This window comes from Loxodonta africana, chromosome 25 (assembly GCF_030014295.1).
Source record: "Loxodonta africana isolate mLoxAfr1 chromosome 25, mLoxAfr1.hap2, whole genome shotgun sequence".
In the NCBI taxonomy this organism is placed as follows: domain Eukaryota; kingdom Metazoa; phylum Chordata; class Mammalia; order Proboscidea; family Elephantidae; genus Loxodonta; species Loxodonta africana.
Genome location: NC_087366.1, coordinates 55,576,886 through 55,600,517, shown reverse-complemented (window position 1 = coordinate 55,600,517; position 23,632 = coordinate 55,576,886). Strand labels below are relative to the sequence as shown.

Below are 23,632 nucleotides of genomic sequence, written 5' to 3'. Positions count from 1 at the left end.
GTGAAGCCGATGTATCAAGGGTCCTGATCTGGTAAACGTGGGCAAGTATGACTAGCCTGGTCCTTTATGCCTGGGATTTTGGCACAGCTGAGGGAGCAGACTTTTGAGACAAAAAAGAAATGCTTGTGAGTAGGTTATGAGCGACTGTTCGGGGGAAATAAAATTAAGTTGGGGGCTGTAGAATGGTAAGCAAAGAAATATACACGGTTGTTGTTTATAGTTTGTCTCCAGCTTGTGGGAATATTTGTGTTTGATGCCACCTATATATATATATTTATATATATATATATCCCTAAATAAACAATAACGAAGTTATTTTCTGCCAAAAAACGGTGTAGAGTCCTTCTAGATGAGAGCATGCAGACCGACCACAGCCTTGTTAATAACCGCACGTTATTCCGCGCGTATCCGTGCCCCTCGCCTAAAGCACCAGCTCCACTGTGTTTTAATTATGTCCTTGGCTGTATGCGTAACCCTGGAATGTGCACATTTGCTTTTTAATTAATGCCACCAAGATTGTTTGCCAAATGGTTGGGATAATTTGGAAAGTAACTATTTCTCCACAAACTCATCAACAACTGAATATTATCAGTCTTTAAAATTTTTGCCAAACTGAGAGGCAAAAAAAGATATACTTTTTGTTTTTAATTTGCATTTCTCTGACTACTCTTGGCATTGACCATGTGACCCACAGAGGCTAAAATGGTTACCGTCTGGCTCTTTACAGAAGAAGTTTGTGGACCCCCACTTTAAAGCGAAAATATGCAGCATTAACACCTTTTCTTTGAGGTAATTTCCTGGGTAGAAGGAACTTGAAGGTTTACAATCCAAACTCTGTAATAATTGTAAAACATTGACTGTCTGTACAAATGCACATTTTGACCAGTGATTCCATTAGCCATCAGTAAAATGAAGCATAATGGAAAATATCTTACCCATTCAGATGGATTAGGGTTGGCAACCCGCTCACCGTGACCTGGCTCCTTATTTTCTGATGAAAAAAGAAATACTACCTATAACATGCATAGGTAATTTAGTAGATGATAGTTTAATGTTTTTTAATGTTTATAAAATCAGAAGCCTTCTTTTTGTAACCAATAGTAAAAGCCTTTATTTGTGAGTATGAGTCTCTTAACAGCATTCTGTGATATTAATTAGTCTAATATATTGTCTTAAGGTTGATATTGGCAGATAATATCTAAATTATATGACTGAAAATTGACCAGTTGGTAGATAGCAGTGGGAAGAGTATTGACTTAAGTAGATAAATAGATTAACGGTTGGTAGAATTTGTCAGCTAGTTATCTGAATTATCTATTTTATTGTTCATTGCCCACAACCATTACAGACTGTAAATGGTATGAGTGTTACATTTGTAGCAAAACATAGGAGGATTTCTAAGGTAAATTGCAAGAGAAACAAATTTAATATTTTCCTTCTAGAAATATCCATCTAGTAATTACATGTGGTAGTCAGTGGTAAACCTTGGACTAGCCTGGAAACTTGGAAGCCAAAGTGTTACTGAGTTTTGAGGATATAAATATATTATCCTATTTTTTAATCAAGAAGACAGTAAAACTCATAAATGTATTTTCTACATTGTTTATCATATACATAAATAATACAAAATGTAAAATGTGTCTTCTAAGAAAAGTATTAATTAGCTTCTTTGCAAAATGAAAAGGAAAAATTATTTCTTTTTGGGAGACTCAGAAAGGTTAAGAATGCTATAATGATTATGAAATACTTGGTATTAATATTATGGTATGGTTGCCTGCTCATATGCAAGTTCAAGTTGAAACTGAAGAAAATTAAAACAAGTCCAGGAGAGCCAAAGTCTGACCTTGAGTATATCCTACCTGAATTTAGAGACCATCTCAGAAATAGATTTGATGCATTGAACACCAGTGACCGAAGACCAGGCGAGGTTTGGAATGCCATCAAGCAAGGACATCATACATGAAGGAAGCGAAATGTCATTAAAAAGACAGGAAAGAGAGAAAAGACTAAAATGATGTCAGAAGAGACTCTGAAACTTGCTCATGAACATAGAGTAGCTAAAGCTAAAGGAAGAAATAATGAAGTAAAAGTGCTGAATAGAAGATTTCAAAGGGTGGCTTAAGAAGACAAAGTATTACAATGCAATGTGCAAAAACTTGGAAGTACAAAACCAAAAGAGAAGAAAACATTTGGCTTTTCTCAAGCTGAAAAACTGAAGAAAAAACCTCAAGCCTCAAGTTGCACTTTTGAAGGAGCCTATGGGCAAAATAGTGAACAACAGAGGAAGCATCGAAAGAAGACGGCAGGAATATGCAGTCACTGTACCAAGACGATTGGTCAGTGTTCAGCCGTTTTAGGAGGTGGCACGTGATCAGGAACCAGTGGTACTGAAGGAAGAGGTCCAAGTTACACCGAAGGCATCGGCAGAAAACAAGGCTCCAGGAATTGATGGAACACCACGTGAGGTGTTTCAACAAATGGATGCAGTGCTGAAGTGCTCACTTGTCTGTGCCAAGAAATCTGGAAGACAGCTACCTGGCCAACCGACTGGAAGAGATCCATATTTGTACCCATTCCAAAGAAAGGTGATTCAACAGAATGCAGAAAGTATTGAACAGTATCATTAATATTACATGCAAGTAAAACTTTGCTGAAGATAGTTCAAAAACAGTTGCATTACCTTGACAGGGAGCTGCCAGAAATTCAAGCTGGATTCAAAAGAGGACGTGGAATGAGGGCTGTCATTGCTGATATCAGATGAATCATGGCCGAAAGCAGAGAATACCAGTAAGATGTTTTCCTGTGTTTTATTGACTATACAGAGGCATTTGATTGTGTCCATTTGATTGTGAAGATTATAGTAAATTCTGGATAACTTTACAAAGGATGGCAATTCTGGAAGACTTAACCTGTACATAGACCAAGAGGCAGTCGTTCAGACAGAACAAGGGGATGCTGCATGGTTTAAAATCAGGAAAGGTGTGCATCAGGGTTGTATTCTTTCACTGTACTTATTCAGTCTGTATGTTGAGCAAATAATCTGAGAAGCTGGACTGTATGAAGAAGAGTGTGGCATCAGGATTGCAGGAAGACTCGTTAACAACCTGCATTATGCAGATGACACAACCTTGCTTGCTGAAAGTGAAGAGGACTTGAAACACTGATGAAGATCAAAGACTACAGCCTTCAGTATGAATTGCACTCAACCTAAAGAAAACAAAAATCCATACAATTGGACCAATAAGCAGCATCATGATAAATGGAGAAAATATTGAAATTATCAAGGATTTCATTTTACTTGGATCCACAATCAACGCCCATGGAAGCAGCAGTCAAGAAATCGAACGATGTATTGCATTGGGTAAATCTGCTGCCAATGACCTTGTTAGAAAGCAAAGATGTCACTTTGAGGGCTAAGGTGCACCTGACTCAAGTCATGATATTTTCAGTCGCTCTATATGCATGGGAAAGCTGAGCAACGAATAAGGAAGATTTAATCTACCATGGACTCCTGCCGAGGAACAAATCTGTCTTGGAAGAAGCACAGTCAGAACGCTCCTTAGAAGTGAAAATGGCTAGACTTCATCTCACGTACTTTAGACATGTTATCAGGAGGGACCAGTCCCTGGAGAAAGACATCATGTTTGGTAGAGGGTCAGTGAAAAAGAGGAAGACCCTCAATGAGATGGAGTGACACAGTGAGGATAGTACAGGGCCAGGCCGCGTTGCGTTCTCTTGTACGTGGGGTCACTATGAGTCGAAACAGACTCCGTGGTACCTAACAACAGCAGTATTTATATAGTCACTTTACTGTAAAACAGGCCTAGAGGAGTTGTCCACAGGGTCGGTTGCTCGGGAAATGCTGAAAATTTTCTATATCTACTTCAGAGAAGTTGCCAAGCTAGAGTTCAGGGATCTGAAAGGCTAATTTCTAACTGGTCCTCAAATTCTAAACAGGAAGAACATTGCTTGTTTAGTAATTGCAGCGCTTGCTTATTTGAGCTGTAAGTAATACAAACAATAGTTTTATGGATGAGCCTATACCAAATGGGAGAAGTGAAGCTGTATTTCCATAACTTAACTTTTGTGTCATTGTATCTTTGCTTCCCTGGGCAGTGCAGCTTGGGTACTTTAGGCTGGCTGCTGCTGGCACCCAAGGGTCACTGCCATCAGAGGGAAGAGGCAAGGGAGGTAGTGTGTGAGGATCACAAATCCAGAAAGCATGAGAAACTCAGTTCACCCTCTACTCTTTTGAGAAGGAAAAGCTTACAGAAAATGACCAAAAATGTTTTTGCTGTTGTGTGCCATCAAGTCGATTCTGACTCATAGCAACCCTATGTGACGGAGTAGAACTGCTCTGTAGGGTTTCCTAGGCTGTGGTCTTAATGGGAGCAGTTCACTCGGTTACATTTTTCACAGTGTATCATCATTTTCATTCATTCCTTTCTGGTTGTACCATTTCCAGTACACTAGTTTCCCTGCCCCCTTACCTTCACATCTTTGCTTTAGAGTAATTTTTGACCATTTAGTCAAAAATTTTAAAGAAGCTCATTACTTTTGGGTCATATTCTTTATTTTATGAGCCAATCTGTTATTTAGCTGAAAAGTAACCTCAAGGGGTAATTATAGTTTAAGGTTTAAAGAGTATCTCAGAGCAGTAGTCCCAGGGAGTCCTCTAGTCCCAGCCAGTCCAGTAAACCTGGACTTTTTAAGAATTTGAGTTCTCTTCCACATTTTTCTCCTGTTCTGTCAGAATCCACCTGTTGTAGCCCTGATCAGAATGATTGCTAGTGGTAGTTGTGCACCATCTAGTTCTTCTGGTCTCAGAGTAGATGAGGCTGTGGTTTGTGTAGACTATTAGTCCTGTAGATTAGTTTCTTCTCTGAGTCTTTGGTTTTCTTCTTTCTCTTCCGTTTGGACGAGGAGAGACCAATAGTTGTATCTTAGATGGCTGCTCGCAAGCTTTTAAGACACCAGACACTACTCACCACACTGGGATGTAGAACATACACTTTATTTGTACCAGTTAACTGAGTTCTCCCACAAGATGACGGTCCTAAGCCTTCAAAGGAGGAAAACCAGTCTCGCATAGTGTTTGGTTATATCTAAGAAGTATCCATAACTGTGTCCCTTATGTGGTTTATCATATATATGGATATACATGCACATGCAGACATACCTGTATGTACATATGCCTACTGATACATCTGTTGTGCACACATATACACCCGCACACTCATACCCGTGCACGTAATTTCCTGTATGCGTATTCATGTAACCACACAGGTATTTTTTGGTTGTTATTGATACTGTTGCACAGTTACGTTTGCCAATATCCTTTGCCAAAAACATCTTTTTCTCTTGTGAACTTCTTAGTGACATCATTTACTTTCTCAAGCTGTGTGCATTTCACCCACATTTGATGCTACCTCTTGCATCACCAAAAATTATGTCTACTATCTCGAGAGTACTTCCCCGCCTCGCTCCACACCCATCCCTGGTAACAACCAATGCATGTTGGTCTCTCTATATATAAATATATCTATTCTTGCCTTATAAAAGTGAGATCATACAGTGTTTTTCCTTTTGTGATTGACTTACTTCACTCAGCGTAATGTCCTGCAGATTCATGCATGTTGTAAGATGTTTTGAAGACTCATCACTATTCTTTGTGGCTGCATAGTATTCCATCGTATGTATGTACCACATGTTGTTTATCCAGTCATGCATTGATGGGCATTTAGGTTGTTTCCATCTTTTCACTATTGTGAATACTACCGCAATGAACATAGGTGTGCATATGTCTGTCCGTGTCTCTTTTTTATTAGATCTCTAGGGTGTATAACTAGGAGTGGGATTGCTGAATCATAGGGTATTTCTGTCTCTAGTTTTTTGAGGAATCGCCAAATCATTTTTCAAAGTAATTGTAACCAGTTTACAGTCCCACCAGCAGTGAATAAGGATTCTAGTTTCCCCACATCCTCATCTGCATTTATTGTTTTGTATTTTTTTTTTTTTAGTGCCATTTTTGGAGTGGTGAGGTGATATCTCACTGTAGTTTTGATTTGCGTCTCTCTAATGGCTAATGACTGCAGGCTTCTCTTCATGTGTTTGTTGGCTGCTTGACCTCTTTGTTGAAGTGTCTGTTAATGTCCTCTCTCCATTTTTTAATTGGTTTGTCTTTTTGTTATTGCCAGGCGCTCCTTGGAAACTCTATGGGGCAGTTCTACTCTGTCCTATAGGGTCGCTATGAGTCAGAATCAACTCAGTGACGCTGGGTTTGGTTTTTTTTTGTTATTGAGTTAAAGTTTTGTATGTATTTTAGAGATTAGACCCTTATCAGGTATGTTGTTCTCGAAGATTCTTTCCCCAGCCTGTTGGTTGTCTTTTTACTCTTTGATAAAGTCTTTTGATGAGCACAAGTATTTAATTTTTAGGTGTTCCCAGTTATATATGATACTTTCTTATTTTCTCCAGATTTAATTCAAGCATGTGCCTATTAGCTTTGTAGTCATCGTGATTAAACAAAGTTTAGGTGAATGATGTATTTTAAAGAATACCAAAACCTTAAGTAGCCTAAAATAGGGAAATTTTTTCTAGCAAAGTAAGAATTACACAGAAGAGTATTTTATCCCCCGTGAAACCCATTCCTACACATTTTAAGACGAGGAGCTAGTAAAGATTTTGGCTGGCACAACAAAGGGGTTGTAGATCAATGGCTGTGTGCATGGTAAAGAGAGTCTACCCACCCGCCTACCTGTTTTGGAGGTTCCTTCTCTTTTCCCCAGAGTCCTTGGCCTTGGCTTGCCTCCTGGCTAAGTCCTGAGTATAGAGGAGATGTTCTCAGAGCAGCACTGGGCACACCTCAGGTGGTGGCCTCAGTCGGCTTGCTTTCAACCCTGGAGCCTACGTCTCCTTAACGTCCTCATTGGCTGTGGGGTTTCTAAATCAGCTGTAGAAAGGCAACCTGTGGGCCTCAGGGTGGGCCCGCCATCTCCCTTGCACAGGTTTCCTGTTTGTGATGGTATTTGATGTGGAGTTGAGCCTCGCCTCTAGTCCCATGAAGCTGTCTAGACAACCCCTCTGTCCTTCCCCCCACCATTGGCTTAGAAAGGCACGAACAGCAATGAAAGCCCAGCTTTCTGGCTGCATCCGAATGACAGATGCTGCTGTAGGAGAGTGAGCGACAACTGGAATGAGTTGTTTTGTTTTGTTATGCTTTGCCATTTTCTCCTACAATCTAAGAGAGAAAGGCGGGAGATAGACTTTGTTGAACCTAAGATTCTGATCAATTAGAATTCCACCATGGATTTTTTTCAAAGTCATTTGCAGCATAAATACGTTTCTCTGACTTTGTATAAATACGATTAGCATTTTAACGTTTGTTTTTTCCTTCTTAAAGAACAATGTGTATTCTGGAGGTAGCATGGCGAGAAGGAACACCTACGTCTGCGAAAGGACCACAGATCGATACACAGCAATGCAGAATGGGAAAGACAGCAGGTAAAAGGCCAGAGTGCTGGGGAGCAGTGCCGGGGAGCAGTAGGGGCGTGAGTGTTCTACGTCAGCGTCTGGCTGCAGCTCCTGCCACTGAAGCGTCAAGAGGACAGAAGTCCAAGATAGTAAGATTGCAGCCAACCCTTCTTACTGAGCAGTCGCCCCTTCTTTACCAGCATGGAGGGATGGGAGAATACTTAGGAAAAGCAGGAGGTAAAGCTCTTAACCTGTGAGCTTCTGAATGAAGCCTGGCAGTAAATGCTTCCCTGCAACATAGCACATCGTGCCAGCCTGACCGGATCTTCACAGTGTGAATCTTAACTCTCTCACGAGCCTGCTGCTACCTTCTTCCCTGCTTCCCCTCCCAGCGAGTCACCATTGCATCCAGAAGTGTGGCCATATCACCTGGTCATGCAGAACCACACGACTCTCAAGGTGTTTTCTTTTATATCATAATGAGCCATATTTACCTTTATTATTTAAAAAAATCGAATTGTTTTCATCTCGAGTTGTAAGGACTACTCATCGGTATAGGAGAAAAGGAAAGGAAGCCTAGTCTAATAAAACTCTGTCCTCAGTTGTATCCCTAGTCACTTCGGGAGAGTGGACAGACCATTCTCACTTTGTTTTCTCTTCATTGATTAGAGGTAACAGGCGTGTAAGGTAAGTGTTACCATAAGGCCTAGGAAGGTAACCGTTGTGTCTTTCTTGGACATAAGACACCTTAGGCTGGAAAGAGAGTTGGGAATTGATTTCCTACTTAGTTTTCCTATACTAAATTCTAGTCTTCAGTTCCTTTCGTCTACACTAGTTAACCTATTGATTGACAATATGAGCTAAGAATGTTCGTATGGCGTTTCCAGAGATAGTATTATTATTATGATTATGAACTCTTGTATGAATAATGGACAGTGAATACCTCACTCCCAACTGTGGTTTTTGGGAAGTGGAAAATGCCTTCAGTCATAATCGTTTTCACTAGAACTATCAGATAGCCACAGAAATAATCTCATACCTTCTCAGACTGACGTACTTAGAGCAAATGTGTATGAAATGTTTTCCATGGAAGGTGGTGATAAATGGTAGCAGGGTTGAAGGTTAAAAGTTTACACTTTGGACATTAGTTGTTTCATTGGTCGTTAATAGCTGCCCATTTCTTTCACATGTTTCAGTCATGAGAGGTGTCACTCAGTTTGTATTTTTAAAAATCGGGTTCTTAAAGTTGAGTAAACCATCGTTTTTCTTCTTCTCTGTTTCTGTGGTCTTCTCCGTGGTTCACGCTGAAAGCCTTACTGAGATGTCTGCCAGCAGCATGTCCTCTGCAGGGTCTGCTGTGGCTTCCGCTGTGCCCTCGGCACGACCTCGCCACCAGAAGTCCATGTCCGCTTCCGGCCACCCTGTTAAAGTTACACTGCCCACCATTAAAGACAGCTCCGAAGCTTACCGACCTAGGTAACGTGCTGGCTGCATTTCATTTTGTTTGTTGTTCATTGTTTTTAAAAATACAACACCGTATGAAGACCAGTAATAGTCACCATCACGTGAAGCGCTTTCTTAAAAGATTGGGTGTTTGTGGCAGGGGAAAAGCGGGATTTTAACATTGAGAGGAGGACCCTCAAGAAGGGTTGACACAGTGGCTGCAACAATGAGCTCAAGCATAATAACAACTGTGAGGATGGTGCAGGACTTGGCAGTGTTTCGTTCTGTTGTACATAAGGTCACTATGAGTCGGAACCAACTCGACAGCACCTAGCAATAACAACATTAGCTAACAACATGCTTTGTCTCTTATCAAAAATGTTGCTTAAAGGCTAAACTAGAGGAATTCTCTCTGAGGATCTTATTTTAAATCCATCTGAAAGGTTAAGTACTGCTGCCTAATTTATCATTTAGGTAAATTAAGATTTTTATGATTTAAAATAAACAGTAAAAACAAAAACACTAGTCCCGGAATTGAGATACCAGCGTAATCGTCCTGGCTCCCACCAGCTACTTGTTTTAAATAAAACTGAGCTTTAGGCCGCCAGTCTATCAGTAAAACATGGCCTCAGAGAGCCCTTCCAGGTATAAAATTATATGACTGCTTTTCTATTATTCATCTCTTTTAGGTTTTTTCAAATTTAGGGACATCTGAACATTCTAATCCTTTGATAGTTAGGTTCGTTACTCATACTGGTAGTGTCATGTGTTATGCTGTCACTGAGCCCTAAATTACACATGGAAAATTATTCTGTTAAAAGCTTTTTGATAAACGACAAAATTCCTGTTGGACATTGCTGAGCAATGTAAGTTAATAGAGAGCGTGTGGCAGCAACAACTAACAAGCAAGTGTGGCTACGTATGTGTATGTATGCATACAAGCATATAGGTGTGTGTATGTGTGGGCATGTGTAGATGTATGTATGTAGGCATATATATAAGTGTATGCATCCATATATATTCATATATACAATAAAGCACATAAAAACCTGTTGCCATCAAGTCGATTCTGACTTATAGCAACCCTGTAGGACAGGGCAGAACCACCCTGTAGGGTTTCCAAGGCTATAATCTTTATGGAAGCACACTGCTACATCTTTTCTTTTGCAGAGCGGCTGGTGGGTTTGAACCACTGACCTTTCGGTTAGCAGCTGAGTATTTAACCATTGCAACACCAGGGCTCCTCAATAAAGCACATAGAGGGCACAAACCCAGATACGTCTTAAACTTAACCAAACGCTTCACAGGATAGGTTTTCTGGAGTTGAAGGTTTAGGGCCATAGTCTTGTGGGACAACTCAGTCAGTCGTCATGATATAGTACATAAAGTTATGTTCTGCATCCTAGTTTGGTGAGTAGCATCTGGGGTTTTAAAAGCTTGTGGGCAGTCATCTAAGATACAGCCATTGGTATCTATGCATCCAGAATAAAAGAGAAAGAAGGAAACCAAGACTCAAAGAAGAAGCTAATCTACAAGACTAATAGTCTACACCAGCCACAGCCTCATCTACCCTGAGACTGGAAGAACTAGATGGTGCTCGGCTACCACTACTGACAGTTCTGATCAGAAACATAATACATGGGAGCAAAATGTGGAACAGAGCTCAAATTCTTAAAAAGCCTAGACTTACTGGACCAGTCGAGACTGGAGGACTCCCCAAGACTATCGCCCTGAGATACTCTTTAAACCTTGAGCTGAAATTATTCCATGAGATCATCTTTTAGCTGAATAGCAGACTGGCTCATCAAATAAACAGTATCATGTGTAGAGAAAGAGAGGGAGAATAGTGAGACTGTACACAGCTGCCCAGGGTTGGCATCCCCGAGACTGCCTCTGGTTCAGTCATTTCTTAGTCTTTAGTTACCAAATTTTTATAAAAGACATTTAATTTTAAACTGAAATGGTGTCCCTCTCTGAACATTTCTGTAGTTAACCCACACATCACATCCTTAATGTGAACAAGGAAAATAGGGTGGACAATTTTTTTTCTTTTTTTAAATAGCATGAGTGAAAGCTTTCGCCGTCCGTGTTCCAAGTAATGTATCTTAATCTGTCGCAGCAGTGCAACCCAGAGGGCACCTGCCCCCTCCCCATCTGCTCACAGTATTAGCGCCACCACCCCAGACCGGACCCGCTTTCCCCGAGGGAGCTCCAGCCGAAGCACCTTCCACGGGGAACAGCTCCGGGAACGACGCAGCGCTGCTCACACCGAGCCACCTGCTTCACCTTCCCACGAAACGGGCGCCTTTCCACACGCCAGAAGGGGGACGTCAACTGGCATCATCAGCAAAATCACGTCCAGATTCGTTCGCAGGTCAGTACCAGTGGGCCGTCGGGTTTTCCTTCCCCTGGGGCCTGTGAAGGACATGCATTCTTTTTTCTTTAATCTTTATATTGATTTTCAAAAATGGTTTCATGTCATTTCATTAGAATAGATCTTCTCAGCAGGAGGAAGAAAACATACAGGAAGGTACAAAGTCTTTTTCTTTAAGAGAGAGGGGGAGGGGCAGGGAGAAACTAGACAGCATGAGAATTTTAAAATTCTGTAAAGTAGAACTAAAAAAAAAAAAAAGATTGACATTGAAATGTGTGTTTAAAAAAAAAAAAGATGATATCCTATTTAAAATTCCCTCAATTTAGAAAAAAGAATCAAATATGAGCTTCTGTTTAATAGCCCTTAACAATACTTTGTAATTCATCACTAATACATTGTTTACCCTTTCCTTCTTTGTATAAGAACACTACCTACTCCACTCACAGACGACATACGTGATTTTACTTCATAACATCTTAACATCCTAACAGTTAAAGCAAAATAAAGTACGTAACTTCTAATAAAATGGTAAAATCATATTCTTTTCTATAAAACAAGCATGAATGTAAAGTACACATGGATTATACAAGTTGCTGAACCCAGCCCAAGCTGATATAAATCTGACCTATTATTATATCCTACTGAATGCCTGGAGCCCTGGTGGTGCAGTAGTTAAGAGCTTGGCTGCCAACCAAAAGGTCAGCAGTTCAAAACCACCTTGGAAACCCTATGGGGCAGTTCTACTCTGTCCTGTAGGGTTGCTATGAGTCAGAATTGACTCAACAGCAGTGGGTATTAAATGCCTACTAAATCCTATTATATACAAAGCACTGTGCTAGGTGTAGATCAGGCTAAAAAGATGGATAAGGCAGCACCTGTGCCCTCAAGATTCTTACACTCTTTAAAGGAGCTGACATGTCAACAACTAACTGTAGTAGAAAATAGAAAAATGTCTACCAAGAAGAAGCACCAGCACTGTGCCAGGAACCCAGAGGAAGGCATGGTGGTTTCTGACAAGGGAGAAAGTTAGGACGCCACACCGTATAGCTTATTTGAGCTGAGCCTTAAGTGATGGTAAGAAATTATTATATTTGCTTTAATCATATTAATTAAATACTTAATTCTCAATTTTCTTAGTGTCCCTAGGATTTTAAAGCATGGATATAGAAAAGAGAAGAAGCTGTTTTAGGCCCTGGTCTTGTCATGGAGCTGTTCTATGAGTCAGTTTGCCCAGGATCACACAGCTGAATTTAAGACTTTAAATCTTAAAATGCAGTGTGATTTTTTTTCACTGTATCAATCCATGATTTTGTATCAACAATTACCATACAATATGGCCCCTTGAGAAAGAAAGACCTAACCCAAGTCACTCAGGCCACAGAGTTCCTGCCCGTAGGGTTCTCCTCAAATTATCCTAGCTTCTGCTTGTGGAATTGAATTGACTCCGTAAGGCCATTTTTAAAAGCTAGTACCTTCTCATGGTTAAAGAAGGATTAATTTTAACACTAGAGGGGAGGTGGGAATTTGAAATTTAAAGCTTGAATACTAATTGTGGTTAAGCATTGTGCAAAATTCTTCTTTACCTCTGGCTATAAAAGTGTAGACTCTAGAGGAAACATAGGGAAAGAGCACGAGGCCACAAGGAAGGAGACAGAATACCAGAGCAAGAAAGTCCCTTAGGGATTGTCTGTTGGGAGGTGAGAATAAAGGATCTCTGTGTAGCCATTCAGCAAATATGTGGAGACCTACTATGTGCTAGGCACTTTGTGGGGTCGTGATGTGGCCCTGGCCTTCTGTGCGTAACTTGGAATCTCCACACAGTTGAATCACTTTCGACACTTGGCTCCTGGTTTTCCTCCTACCTCACAAACTAGCCATCCCTTCTTGGGCCACTTTGCTGGTCCTTTTCATGCTCTCTTGCAGTTTCTCCCTGACCTTTAAATAGCAGAATGCCCCAGGGCACCATTTTAGGCACATTTTCTTCTCTGGCTGTCTTCACTGTCTTGGTGAGCTCATTTAGGCTCAGGACGTTCGATTCCTTCTTTATGTTAACTCCCAAATGTATACCTTTAGCCCTGTCTCTCCTCTGAACTGAAAACTCATGTTATCCAAATGCTTACTCAGCCTCTCCGTGTTTCGAAGACCGAACTCCCGGGCCTCTACCCCAAACCTGTCCCTCCCTCATCCTTCACCACTTGAGGTAACACCATCCTTTCAGTTTCTCAGGCCATACATCTTGGAGTCATTCTTGCACACACCACACGTGAAATCCACCAGCCCGTTGTGTGGGCTCTACTGTCACAGTGTTGTTAGAATCTGCCTGCGTCCCCCACTTGCCCTGCTACCATCACAGCCTAAAGCACTGTCAGTCTTCCACCTCCCGACAGGTCTCCTAGCTTCTGCATCTTGTCCTCCTAGGCTGTTCTCAACAGTGGAAGTCTAATCTTGTCACTCCTCAGTTGAATACCCTCGAATAGCTTTCACTGTGTTCAGAATACAATTCAAAGCCCTCACTGTGGCCTACAAGACCCTCCATGGTCTCGCTATCTATTTGTGCCCTGACCCCGTCTCTTACCACTTTTCCCCTTTGTGATACTGCCCCAGCCAGAGGGGGCACTAATGCTCCTCCAGCACACCAGGCAGACCCCTGCCCCGGGGTTTTGTGTTCCTGCTCCTCCAGCACACCAGGCAGACCTCTGCTGCAGGGTTTTGTGTTCCTGCTCCTCCAGCACACCAGGCAGACCTCTACGCCAGGGTTTTGTGTTCCTGCTCCTCTAGCTCACCAGGCAGACCTCTGCTCCAGGGTTTAGTGTTCCTGCTCCTCCAGCACACCAGGCAGACCCTACGCCAGGGTTTTGTGTTCCTGCTCCTCCAGCACACCAGGCAGACCCCTGCCCCAGGGTTTTGTGTTCCTGCTCCTCCAGCACACCAGGCAGACCCCTGCCCCAGGGTTTTGTGTTCCTGCTCCTCCACCACACCGGTCAGACCCCTGCTCCTGGGGTTTTGTGTTCCTCCTCCTCCAGCACACCAGGCAGACCCCTGCCCCAGGGTTTTGTGTTCCTGCTCCTCCAGCACACCGGTCAGACCCCTGCTCCAGGTTTTGTGTTCCTGCTCCTGCAGCACACCAGGCAGACCTCTGCTCCAGGGTTTTGTGTTCCTGCTCCTCCAGCACACCAGCCAGACCCTTGCCCTGGGGTTTTGTGTTCCTGCTCCTCCAGCACACCAGGCACACCCCTGCTTCGGGGTTTTGTGTTCCTCCTCCTTCTGTCTGGAATGCTCCTCCCTGTGTGTCTGCATGAATCGCTGCTTCTTCACCTCCTCGGGTCTTTGCTGAAATACCACTTTTTCAAGAGATTCCTTCCCCAGTCACCGTGTTTAAAATCACATTCCCACCCTACCGCCACACACACACACACACTCTCTGTCCCCTCTCCCAGCTTTATTTTTCTCCATAGCACTTAACACTCAGTGACATGCTACATACACTTCACTTATTTGTAGACTGTCTCCCAACTAGCAAATAAGCTCCATGGGAGCAGGGACTTTTTTGTCTTGTTTACTGCTGGGTCCCCAAGTTCTCGAACAGTGCCTGATGCATAGTAGACCCTCAGTGAACATTTATTGAGTGAACAGGTGAATAACGGGGAAGGCAGTTTAAAAAGTGAGCAACCCACCAAGGTCATAGCAAATTCTGGTACGTTCCGTGAAGGAAGCAGGTCCTTAGATGGAGAATAAGATTGTTCAGAGGCAACCTTTGAGGAGAGCCAGAAGTTTCTAAAGTTCTAAGATGTGCTTATTAAATTTTTAACAAGAATCATATTTAGTAGTTACGGGGCTTTTTTTTTGCAGGGGGTGGCTGATTGGTTTGCTATCCTTTGTCAACAATTTGGTAGAGTTTTTTAATGTGGTTTTATAGGTATTTTAATTAATTCAAGGGGTCCTGGTGGCGCAGTGGTTACAGCAATTGACTGCTAACTGAAAAGTTGGCAATTCAAAACCACCAGCAGCTCCGAGGGAGAAAGCTGTGCAGCCTGCTTCCATAGAGAATTACAGCCTTGGAAACCCTGTGGGGTCGCTGTGAGTTGGAATCGACTCGATGGTAGTGGGGATTGGTTTTGATTAATTCTGGATTTAGACCAGGAAGAGAAAAATCCCCAGTTCTCCAGAGCCACTTGTCACCAAGTGAACAGCTCTGGTTTTACAGATACGTTCGTGTTTACCACAGTGCAGAAGGTATTCCCTGACGTGGCCTTCGGGAGCCTGAGGGTGGGCTGTGTAAGGTGCCACGGATGAGGCAGTGCAGGGAGGCAGGCAGAGCATTGGTCTCAGCACCGGGAATGAGCCTGCTGAGTTCTTCAGTAGCTTACGGGCGGGGATTGCAGCTGATCTTTCTGCATTTGCAGCGAATTCAAATTCTGGGAGGGCTGGTGATGAACTACAGAATTTCTCAGTGTTTAGGAGATACGCCAGCCTTATTATTTAATGTTCTCAACTCACTGCTCAGGTTATCAGTTCTTCCCATGTGTCTGTCCTCCTTACGCCCATCCTGGGTTCACATCCTGCCTTTCCTTCCTCCCTCGGCTGTGCCCCAGAGCCTGCAGGGACGGAACCCACACCACGAAACCCGTGTGACCTGCACCAGAACTGGGCCAGGGCTGGCTGTGACACTTGGAAGCCAAAGCTCTTCACAGACTTTGGGGACCAACTAGGTTGTATGCCACTAAAGGAAAAGAATAGGATCTTATAAGGAAAAAATAAAATAATTTGGATTTTTAAGTTTTTTGAAGGGGAGGATAAAGAATAAATCAGGTTAATCGTGTATGTATTTGGAAGCCATTATTGCAAAGAGAACACCAGTTAGTAGTCTCCTGGGCTAGTACAGAGACTGTGTGCCCGAAATGACTACAGAAGACTGTTGTTTTCTGGTTTAGGAAAGAATGTCACGAAGTGTTTACACTGGAAACATTTATAAAGGGAGGATATAGACTTAACCATCTCAAAAATGTTTTCAATAACATTTAGAACCATTTGCTTTGGATAGGTTTTGTATCAAGTGTATACGGTCTCTGCTGTATAAAGTGGAGATTACATCAAGCTTTGTGATTTTCTGACAATAGCTTCACTGTTATATGGAGAATAATCTAATCAGTTCAGCCAATTACATATTGCTGTATATAAGGTGGTATCCCTGGTGGTGTAGTGGTAAATAGCTATGGCTGCTAACCAAAAGGTCAGCAGTTCGAGTCCACCAGGCACCCCTTGGAAACCCTATTGGGGCAGTTCTACTCTGTCCTATAGAGTCGCTATGAGTCGGAATCGACTCGACGGCATTTTTTTTAATATCTACAAGGCAGAGTCCTGGTGGTGCGGTGGTTAAGAGCGTGGCTGGTAACCCAAGAAAGTGAGGTGTTTGAATCCACCAGCCGCTTCTCGGAAACCCTATGGGCCAGGTCTACTCTGTCCTATAGGGTTGCTATGAGTTGGAATCAGCTCGACAGCAGTGAGTTTATGTATAAGGTGTCTGACTTTCTAAAAGCTTTAAACGTTGTCGCGTCCTGCTGCACCGTACGTGGTGTTACAGCAGCTGTGCCTTCTGTACGCGTCCCCTCCTGCCTGCCACCGCAGCCGGTTAGAGCAGAGATGCTGGGCTGGTTGAAACAGCAATTGCCAAGTAGCGGAAATCCTTCCAGCCGGTCTTCCTAGTGGCATCCAGGAAGGGAGGAACAGAGTATGGGAAACAAGGTCGATGAGTCAGATGCAATTTCAAGAAGTATAGCAGGTTAAGTGGGGTCTCGGGTCATTCCATGCCTAATGGCTGAAGTTCAACGACAGTGGAATAGGTGTCTGCTAACACTGATTTATTGGGCAAAGTGTGAGTAACACAGGGAAGTCCCGTGAGACTTAATGCCCCTTCCTGTTAAACTATTTACTTATCTAAGCAGCGGAGTCAACAGCATTACTGCTTTTCCCGCCAAGTTGGTGTGCTGCCCTCGGCATATATCCGTATATCTTCATGTAACTGAGAATATGCGTTTTCACTTTGAGCCTGCTCCAAAGTGTGTTGTTTGTTTCAGTGTGCTATAAGAAAAATAGATTGGTTTAGGTGGGATTGAGTTTTTATTATACTTCCCAGTGAAAATGCCAGTTATAAAAAAAATAGAAATTTAAGAAATCCCATTTGAATGTGAGAATATATTTTATCCTTTTGAATTCAGATTGGAAAGTGGTTTTTACACATTATGTTTAGCAAAAAGAACCTATAAAGGTTCCAAGAGACGTGAGGAATTCATATTTTTAGCAACAGTGAGTGGTGGTTTTAGAGCTTGGTTTGGGGATGTGGTTTATTGGTTTGAAGGAAGAGGAGTGGCTCTGATTTTGCTTCTGTTGCATTTATTTTACCGAAATAATATAAACGTTTCTGGAATGGTTAAAATGTTAAAAAACGTTAACTTAAGGGTTGAAGTTGGTGATTGTCCCAGATTCTTAAGATTTTCTTTTTCTGTCACAAGCCATCTCTTAATATATTTAAACTTACTGTAACTTTTTTGTGTGTATGCTTAATTACACAAAAATCACAAAAACGGTTAAAATTTTGTTACACTTCAAAAATATGAATGACATTCAGCACAAGGACAATTAGTAGAGTTTTTCTGGGCTTTTGCTGTGTATTTCGCAGGTGAATATCCAGGTAAGACGGCTGTTTCTGTTTAAGATTGAATCCGTGTTTTTAGAACTGTCTGTTGGTAAGCTGTTGATTTGCTGTAATATTTTATCATGTGCATGAATTGTTCACAGAGCTTCTGGAATAAAGTAATTGCTGATTTTCAAACTGTTATTTGCTTTTAGAAAGACTTATAGACGTATTGAGCTTTATTTCTAACTACAAGTTTAATTCATTTATTTCCTAAATTGAGCGACTACTAGAATTATATTTAACGACAAATATGAAGCCAAATCTTGCTGCTGACAATTACTAAATAGTTTTAACTTTGGGTCGAACTAAACTAAACCAAAAGATAAGTTATGACCTTAATAAATGTCGTGGTTGAGAAATTGGAGATAACGTTTTTTAAAAAAATCCAGAACTTTTACCTAGTATCTCATCTGTGATCGCACCCGGTAGACGCTCAATAAATGATCCTTCTGTATAGTTCTGATACAAACATGAGGCAGAGTGGGCGGCTGCTCAGTAGTAGAAAAACTAGACGTTTGCTCAGCAAGTTAATGTGAAAAGTCATTTTAGATGTAGGCTTTCTTGATATATTTTTCACTTTTATCATTAAATCTCAACCTTCACTTTGTTTTGAGGGATCCAAGTGAAGGCGAAGCCAGTGGCAGAACCGACCCCTCCAGGTGAGGAGCCACTATCAATCCTTCGCTGCAGGTCCCTGTGTGTGTGTGAACACCTGCTTCTGAAATACCTACAGCACTTAGTAAACATGAAGAGAAATAATAGCTAGATAAGATGGGTATTTTTTAAATTTTATATCGGGGTAGGTTTCCTAACGTTGCCTAGCATGTAATTAAGTTTAAGTTAATTAACTTTGTGTTTTCCAAACATTATGAATTGTATTCTTTGTAAAGAAGTAGCCATTCTGTTCTATAATGTCCTGCAGAAGTAAAATTAATAGATTACAATGTACCGACCCTTTTCTCATTAAGATAATATGACTAAAATTACCCTAAGTCGAATAGCCCAGAATTTCTTAACACAGAGGTAAGCAAATTTGTAAGACGATTTGATTTCAGTAATGTATTTTAGGTGAGTACGCAGTCACGGAGCACATCTCGAACTTTCTACCTACAGTGCTTTTGTGGCTTACTGACATTTAATACTAGCTGTGGATTCTCCCTGACTATGGGTCTCTAACTTGAGCGTGATCAAAGTCACCTACAAGACTTGCTAAAACAGACTGCTGGGCCCACCCGCAGAGGTTCTGACTCAGCCCTCTGTGGTGAGCGCTGAGGTTTGTACTTCCAGCATGCTCCCAGATGATGTTGGTGCTGCTGGTCTGGGAGCCCCGTTAGGGACCTGTTGGTACTTGTGTTCCTGTTTTATGAATGGGAGGTTTCAGAAATGATGTACTAAATTATTTTGAGCACACATAAGCATTAAGAGATAAAATACAAACCTCAGACCTTGACAGGTAGCTCCTCAGTAGGACAGACGCCCTTGCTTATCATTCAGGAAGTCTTTTGGAGCAGCTGAACACGTATCTCAGATTTCATTTCTCCTTTTTTCACCTTTTGAAATGTAAAACATGGTGGGCTTTGCAGAAACTTCAGTCAGCATTCCCATGTAGCCCTTTTTTAAAAACCATGCCATGTTAGCGTTTAGTCGTTACAGTTGAAACGATTCTTTACTGAGTTAACGTACCTGAGTCACCTGGTGGAAGCCCAAGGGATGCAGGAAAAACGTTTGTAACTTTTTTTCTGCCTATTCATAAACTGGCATAGTGGTTAAGCGCTATGGCTGTGAACCAAAAGGTCGGCAGTTCAAGTCCGCCAGGCGCTCCTTGGAAACTCTATGGGGCAGTTCTACTCTGCCCTGTAGGGTCACTATGAGTCGGAACCGACTCGACGGCACTGGGTTTTGTTTTTTATCCCATAAACTTGGAGAACTTTTGTTTTGAGCCCCTTTCTCCCCCTGTATTTCCTCTAAACCTCCAACAGTGCCATGGTACCATGAGTAGCGGCTAATGTTGCAGTTAGCCTACCTACATTTTCATCCATCTAATATGATGAGGCAATTTTATTAACGTTATAAGGATTGAATAACTGATCTTTGACAAATATGTACAAAGCATTTTTTGCATTCCCTTTGGTTGAGGTTTTGTTTTCTTTTTTGCTTTTGAACGAAGACCTATTGAATTCTTATTCTCCATAAGGTACTGTGCTGGCCATTTGATCCTCACAACGCCCGGATGAAAAGTATCCATTTTAGAGATGAAGAAAGAGTAAGGAGCATAGGTGGGATGGAGCCAGTTATAATGAGGATCTCTCGTTTCAGATAGATGGCGTGACAGGATGGTTAAGAGACAGGCTGTGTCCTATCACTCAGCTAGCTCTGGGATTTGAACTCTCTGTGCCTGCATTTCTTCATTCCACCTGCCTCATAGCATTGTCGGGAGGGGTAAATAAAGAAATGATGCACTTAGGCACTTAGAATAGCTCCTGGCTCCTAGTAAGTGCTCAGTAAATGTTGGCGGTTACTATTAGTGTCCGTATTTCCAGGAGCTTTCTCCAATTAACATTCCCAATGGTAGTGCAATTGAGATATACGCAGAAAAAATCATCTTGCCTATGCCTGTTTTGTTAAGGTCACAGGGTTTCCTTGGTGCAGTGGAAGGAAAACTAGTCTTGGAATCAGGGGACCTGATTTCTTGTCTTCACTTTTCAGCTCATTAGCTCTGTGACCTTAGAAAAGTCATCTGAGCTTTCTGGATCTCAGTTCAAGAGTGTTTAGTCATGTAATCTCTAAAGTCCCTTCCAGCTCTGACACATTGATTCCATAATCTAGTGACATATGTGGTCCTGATAAATGACTGTTGTTGAGTTTACAAGCCCCAAAAGACCTCTGATGCAATACTTAGGTTCATTGAGCAAAGAAAGAATAATACAGAAGATATTGAAGTAAATACTTTCCATACTTATGTAACAGTCTTTGGAAGTTTATTTTCTGAAGCTTGCACAATTTGCAGAGCCTTAGGAGCTGAGATACCACCTAGAAATAAGGGGGATACGCATGCACACATATAAATGTATACGTTGTTGTTGTTAGATGCCCTCAAGTCAGTTCAGACTCATAGCAACCCTTTAGGAGAGAGTAGAACTGCCCCATAGGGTTTCCAGGGAGTGGCTGGTGGACTTGAACTGCTGACCTTTTGGTTAGCAGCCAAGTTCTTAACCACTGCGCCACCAGGGCTCCATGTATACATTAACATATATTGATGTGACATGTATGTATCTTAATATCATGCAGTGTATCATTTCTTAAATACATGAAGTGAGATAGGTTAACAAGTTAAAATAGAAACATCCATCCATATTTGGATAATGACTCAACAAATGTAATTACTGGATCTTCTGATTAATAATCTATTAATTTTACCTTTTCTGTGATTATTTGAAACAGTTTTTCTGGTTTTACATTATTTATGGAAGATATATAATAAGCACAATTCAGTGAGGCTAATTCACATCACAAACATGTGTTGAGCATTTTACCGGGCACCCAGCACAGCTCTAGATGCCTCAGACACACCAGCAAACAAAACAGAGCTTTGCCCTCCTGGAATTTATAATCTAGTGACAGAGTCAGACAATAAATTGCAAACCTAAAAATAGATGTATTAAGTCATATGCGAGAATGTGCGAAGTGCCATAGACAAGAAATAAGTAGGGTCAGGGGGTCAGCCATGCCAGGGTGGGACTGGGGGGTGCGATAGGGTGGACAGGGTAGGACTCGGGGAGAGAGAGAGCAGAGATTTGAGAGAAGTGAGTGAAGGCATTAGCCAGGCAGCTATCTGGGGGGGAGGTATTCCTGGCAGGGAGAAGAACCTGTGGGAAAGCCCTCAGAAGGCCAGCACACACCGGTGTGTTTAAGCGACAGCACGGAGACCATTGTGGAGGAAAATAGCAGGAGATGTGGGGCGGGGGTAGGAGTTGGAGCCTAGGTCATGTGGGGCCTTGTAGACTATGGCTTAAGAGCTATGGCTGCTAACCAAAAGGTCAGCAGTTTGAATCCCCCAGCCACTCCTTGGAAACCCTAGGGGACAGTTGTACACTGTCCTGTTGGGTTGCTATGAGTCGGAATCAACTCAACAGCAAGGGGTTTAGTTTTTGTTGTTGTTGTTGTTGTTTTTAATGAGTGAAATGGGAGACCATTGGAGGATATCAAGAAGAGTGCCATGACCTGACATTTTTACATAGTTGCCATACAACATTCTTTCTCAGGAAGCCCTGGTGGCATAGTGATTAAGAGCTACAGCTGCTAACCAAAAGGTTGGCAGTTCAAATCCACCAGGCGCTCCTTGGACACACTGTGGGGCAGTTCTACTCTGTCCTGTAGGGTTGCTATGAGTCGGAATTGACTTGATGACACTAGGTTGGTTGGCTGGTTTATTCTTTCTCAACATTATCAGTTATAAATAATTTTCCCCTCTGTAGTCATTGTCTCCAGTCTTCCTTTTACCCCCAAAAAAGGCAGGAAAAAGGATACTTTTCTTCATATTTCAAAAATATGTATTTACCAGGGGGATGTTAGTGGTCCTTGTTTTATACATATGTATAGAACACAGAGAATCAGCATTTACACAATTAAGCAGACATGTAAGGAACTGAAAGAAGTACAAAATTCTTCCCTTTCGGCTACAAATTTGTTTTCCACAAACAAACATATTTAAGAAGGTATGCTGGTTTAAAGTGAAGATATTAATAAAAGTCAAAACAGATGGCCTCCCGGAGTCTGTTTTTGAAACAGCAGGGTAACCTGCATCTTTCTGTCTGCCCGAAGGTAGTCTGCAAAGCGGGTGGTTTTACTAGGCACTGAACTCAGATTTTATGTGCGTTTTAATGTCTTTGCTGGATGTACTTTTCTTCATTCTCCCCCTTTGCCCTCTCCTCCCAGAAGCACATCAGGGGAACCGAAAGAAAGAGACAAAGAAGAGGCCAAAGACTCCAAGCCGCGTTCTCTGCGGTTCACGTGGAGCATGAAGACCACTAGTTCCATGGACCCCAATGACATGATGCGAGAAATCCGCAAAGTGTTAGATGCTAATAACTGTGATTACGAACAAAAGGAGAGGTTTTTGCTTTTCTGTGTCCACGGAGACGCCAGGCAGGATAGCCTCGTGCAGTGGGAGATGGAAGTCTGCAAGCTGCCGCGGCTGTCGCTTAACGGGGTCCGCTTCAAACGAATATCGGGGACCTCTATTGCCTTTAAGAACATTGCATCCAAAATTGCAAATGAGCTTAAGCTGTAAAGCAACCCAGATGTACAGGATCAGGGAAGATGCGTCCATATATGAGGTACAGTTTTTGAATGTACTGGTAATGCCAAATGGGCTTGGCCTGTGAAACTCCCTCTGTAGAATTTGCCCTCAATGCAATAAGGTTATACATAGTTATGAACTGTAAAATTAAAGTCAGTGTGAACTCTAATAAATATCTGTAGCTAAAAAGCGTAGGTTCACATGTACAGGTAAGTATATTGTGTATTTCTGTTCATTTTCTGTTCATAGAATTGTATAATAAAACAGATGATTGCTTAAAACCTTGTATAGTCGTCTAGATTTCTGCACTCAAATGTATGTTTGATGCTTTGAGTTGGAAAAACGTTCT

The 23,632-nt window shown here is 41.9% G+C and overlaps 1 protein-coding gene across 3 annotated transcripts in view; it reads left to right on the top strand.

The window, feature by feature from the left end:
* MARK1 (microtubule affinity regulating kinase 1) overlaps positions 1–23,367 on the top strand; it is a 150,164-nt gene extending 126,797 nt beyond the window's left edge. Inside the window, exons 14-18 of one of the 3 annotated variants that reach the window (XM_023538704.2) lie at positions 7,403–7,503; positions 8,785–8,949; positions 11,039–11,290; positions 18,599–18,643; positions 22,920–23,367. In XM_023538704.2, the coding sequence (XP_023394472.2) occupies positions 7,403–7,503; positions 8,785–8,949; positions 11,039–11,290; positions 18,599–18,643; positions 22,920–23,274 (918 nt within the window). In that variant the 3' untranslated portion in view covers positions 23,275–23,367. Of the gene's footprint in view, positions 1–7,402; positions 7,504–8,784; positions 8,950–11,035; positions 11,291–18,598; positions 18,644–22,919 lie in introns of all 3 variants that reach the window. The other 2 variants (XM_010599421.3, XM_023538706.2) reach the window with 2 other exon arrangements.
* The last annotated feature ends 265 nt before the right edge of the window (positions 23,368–23,632 follow it).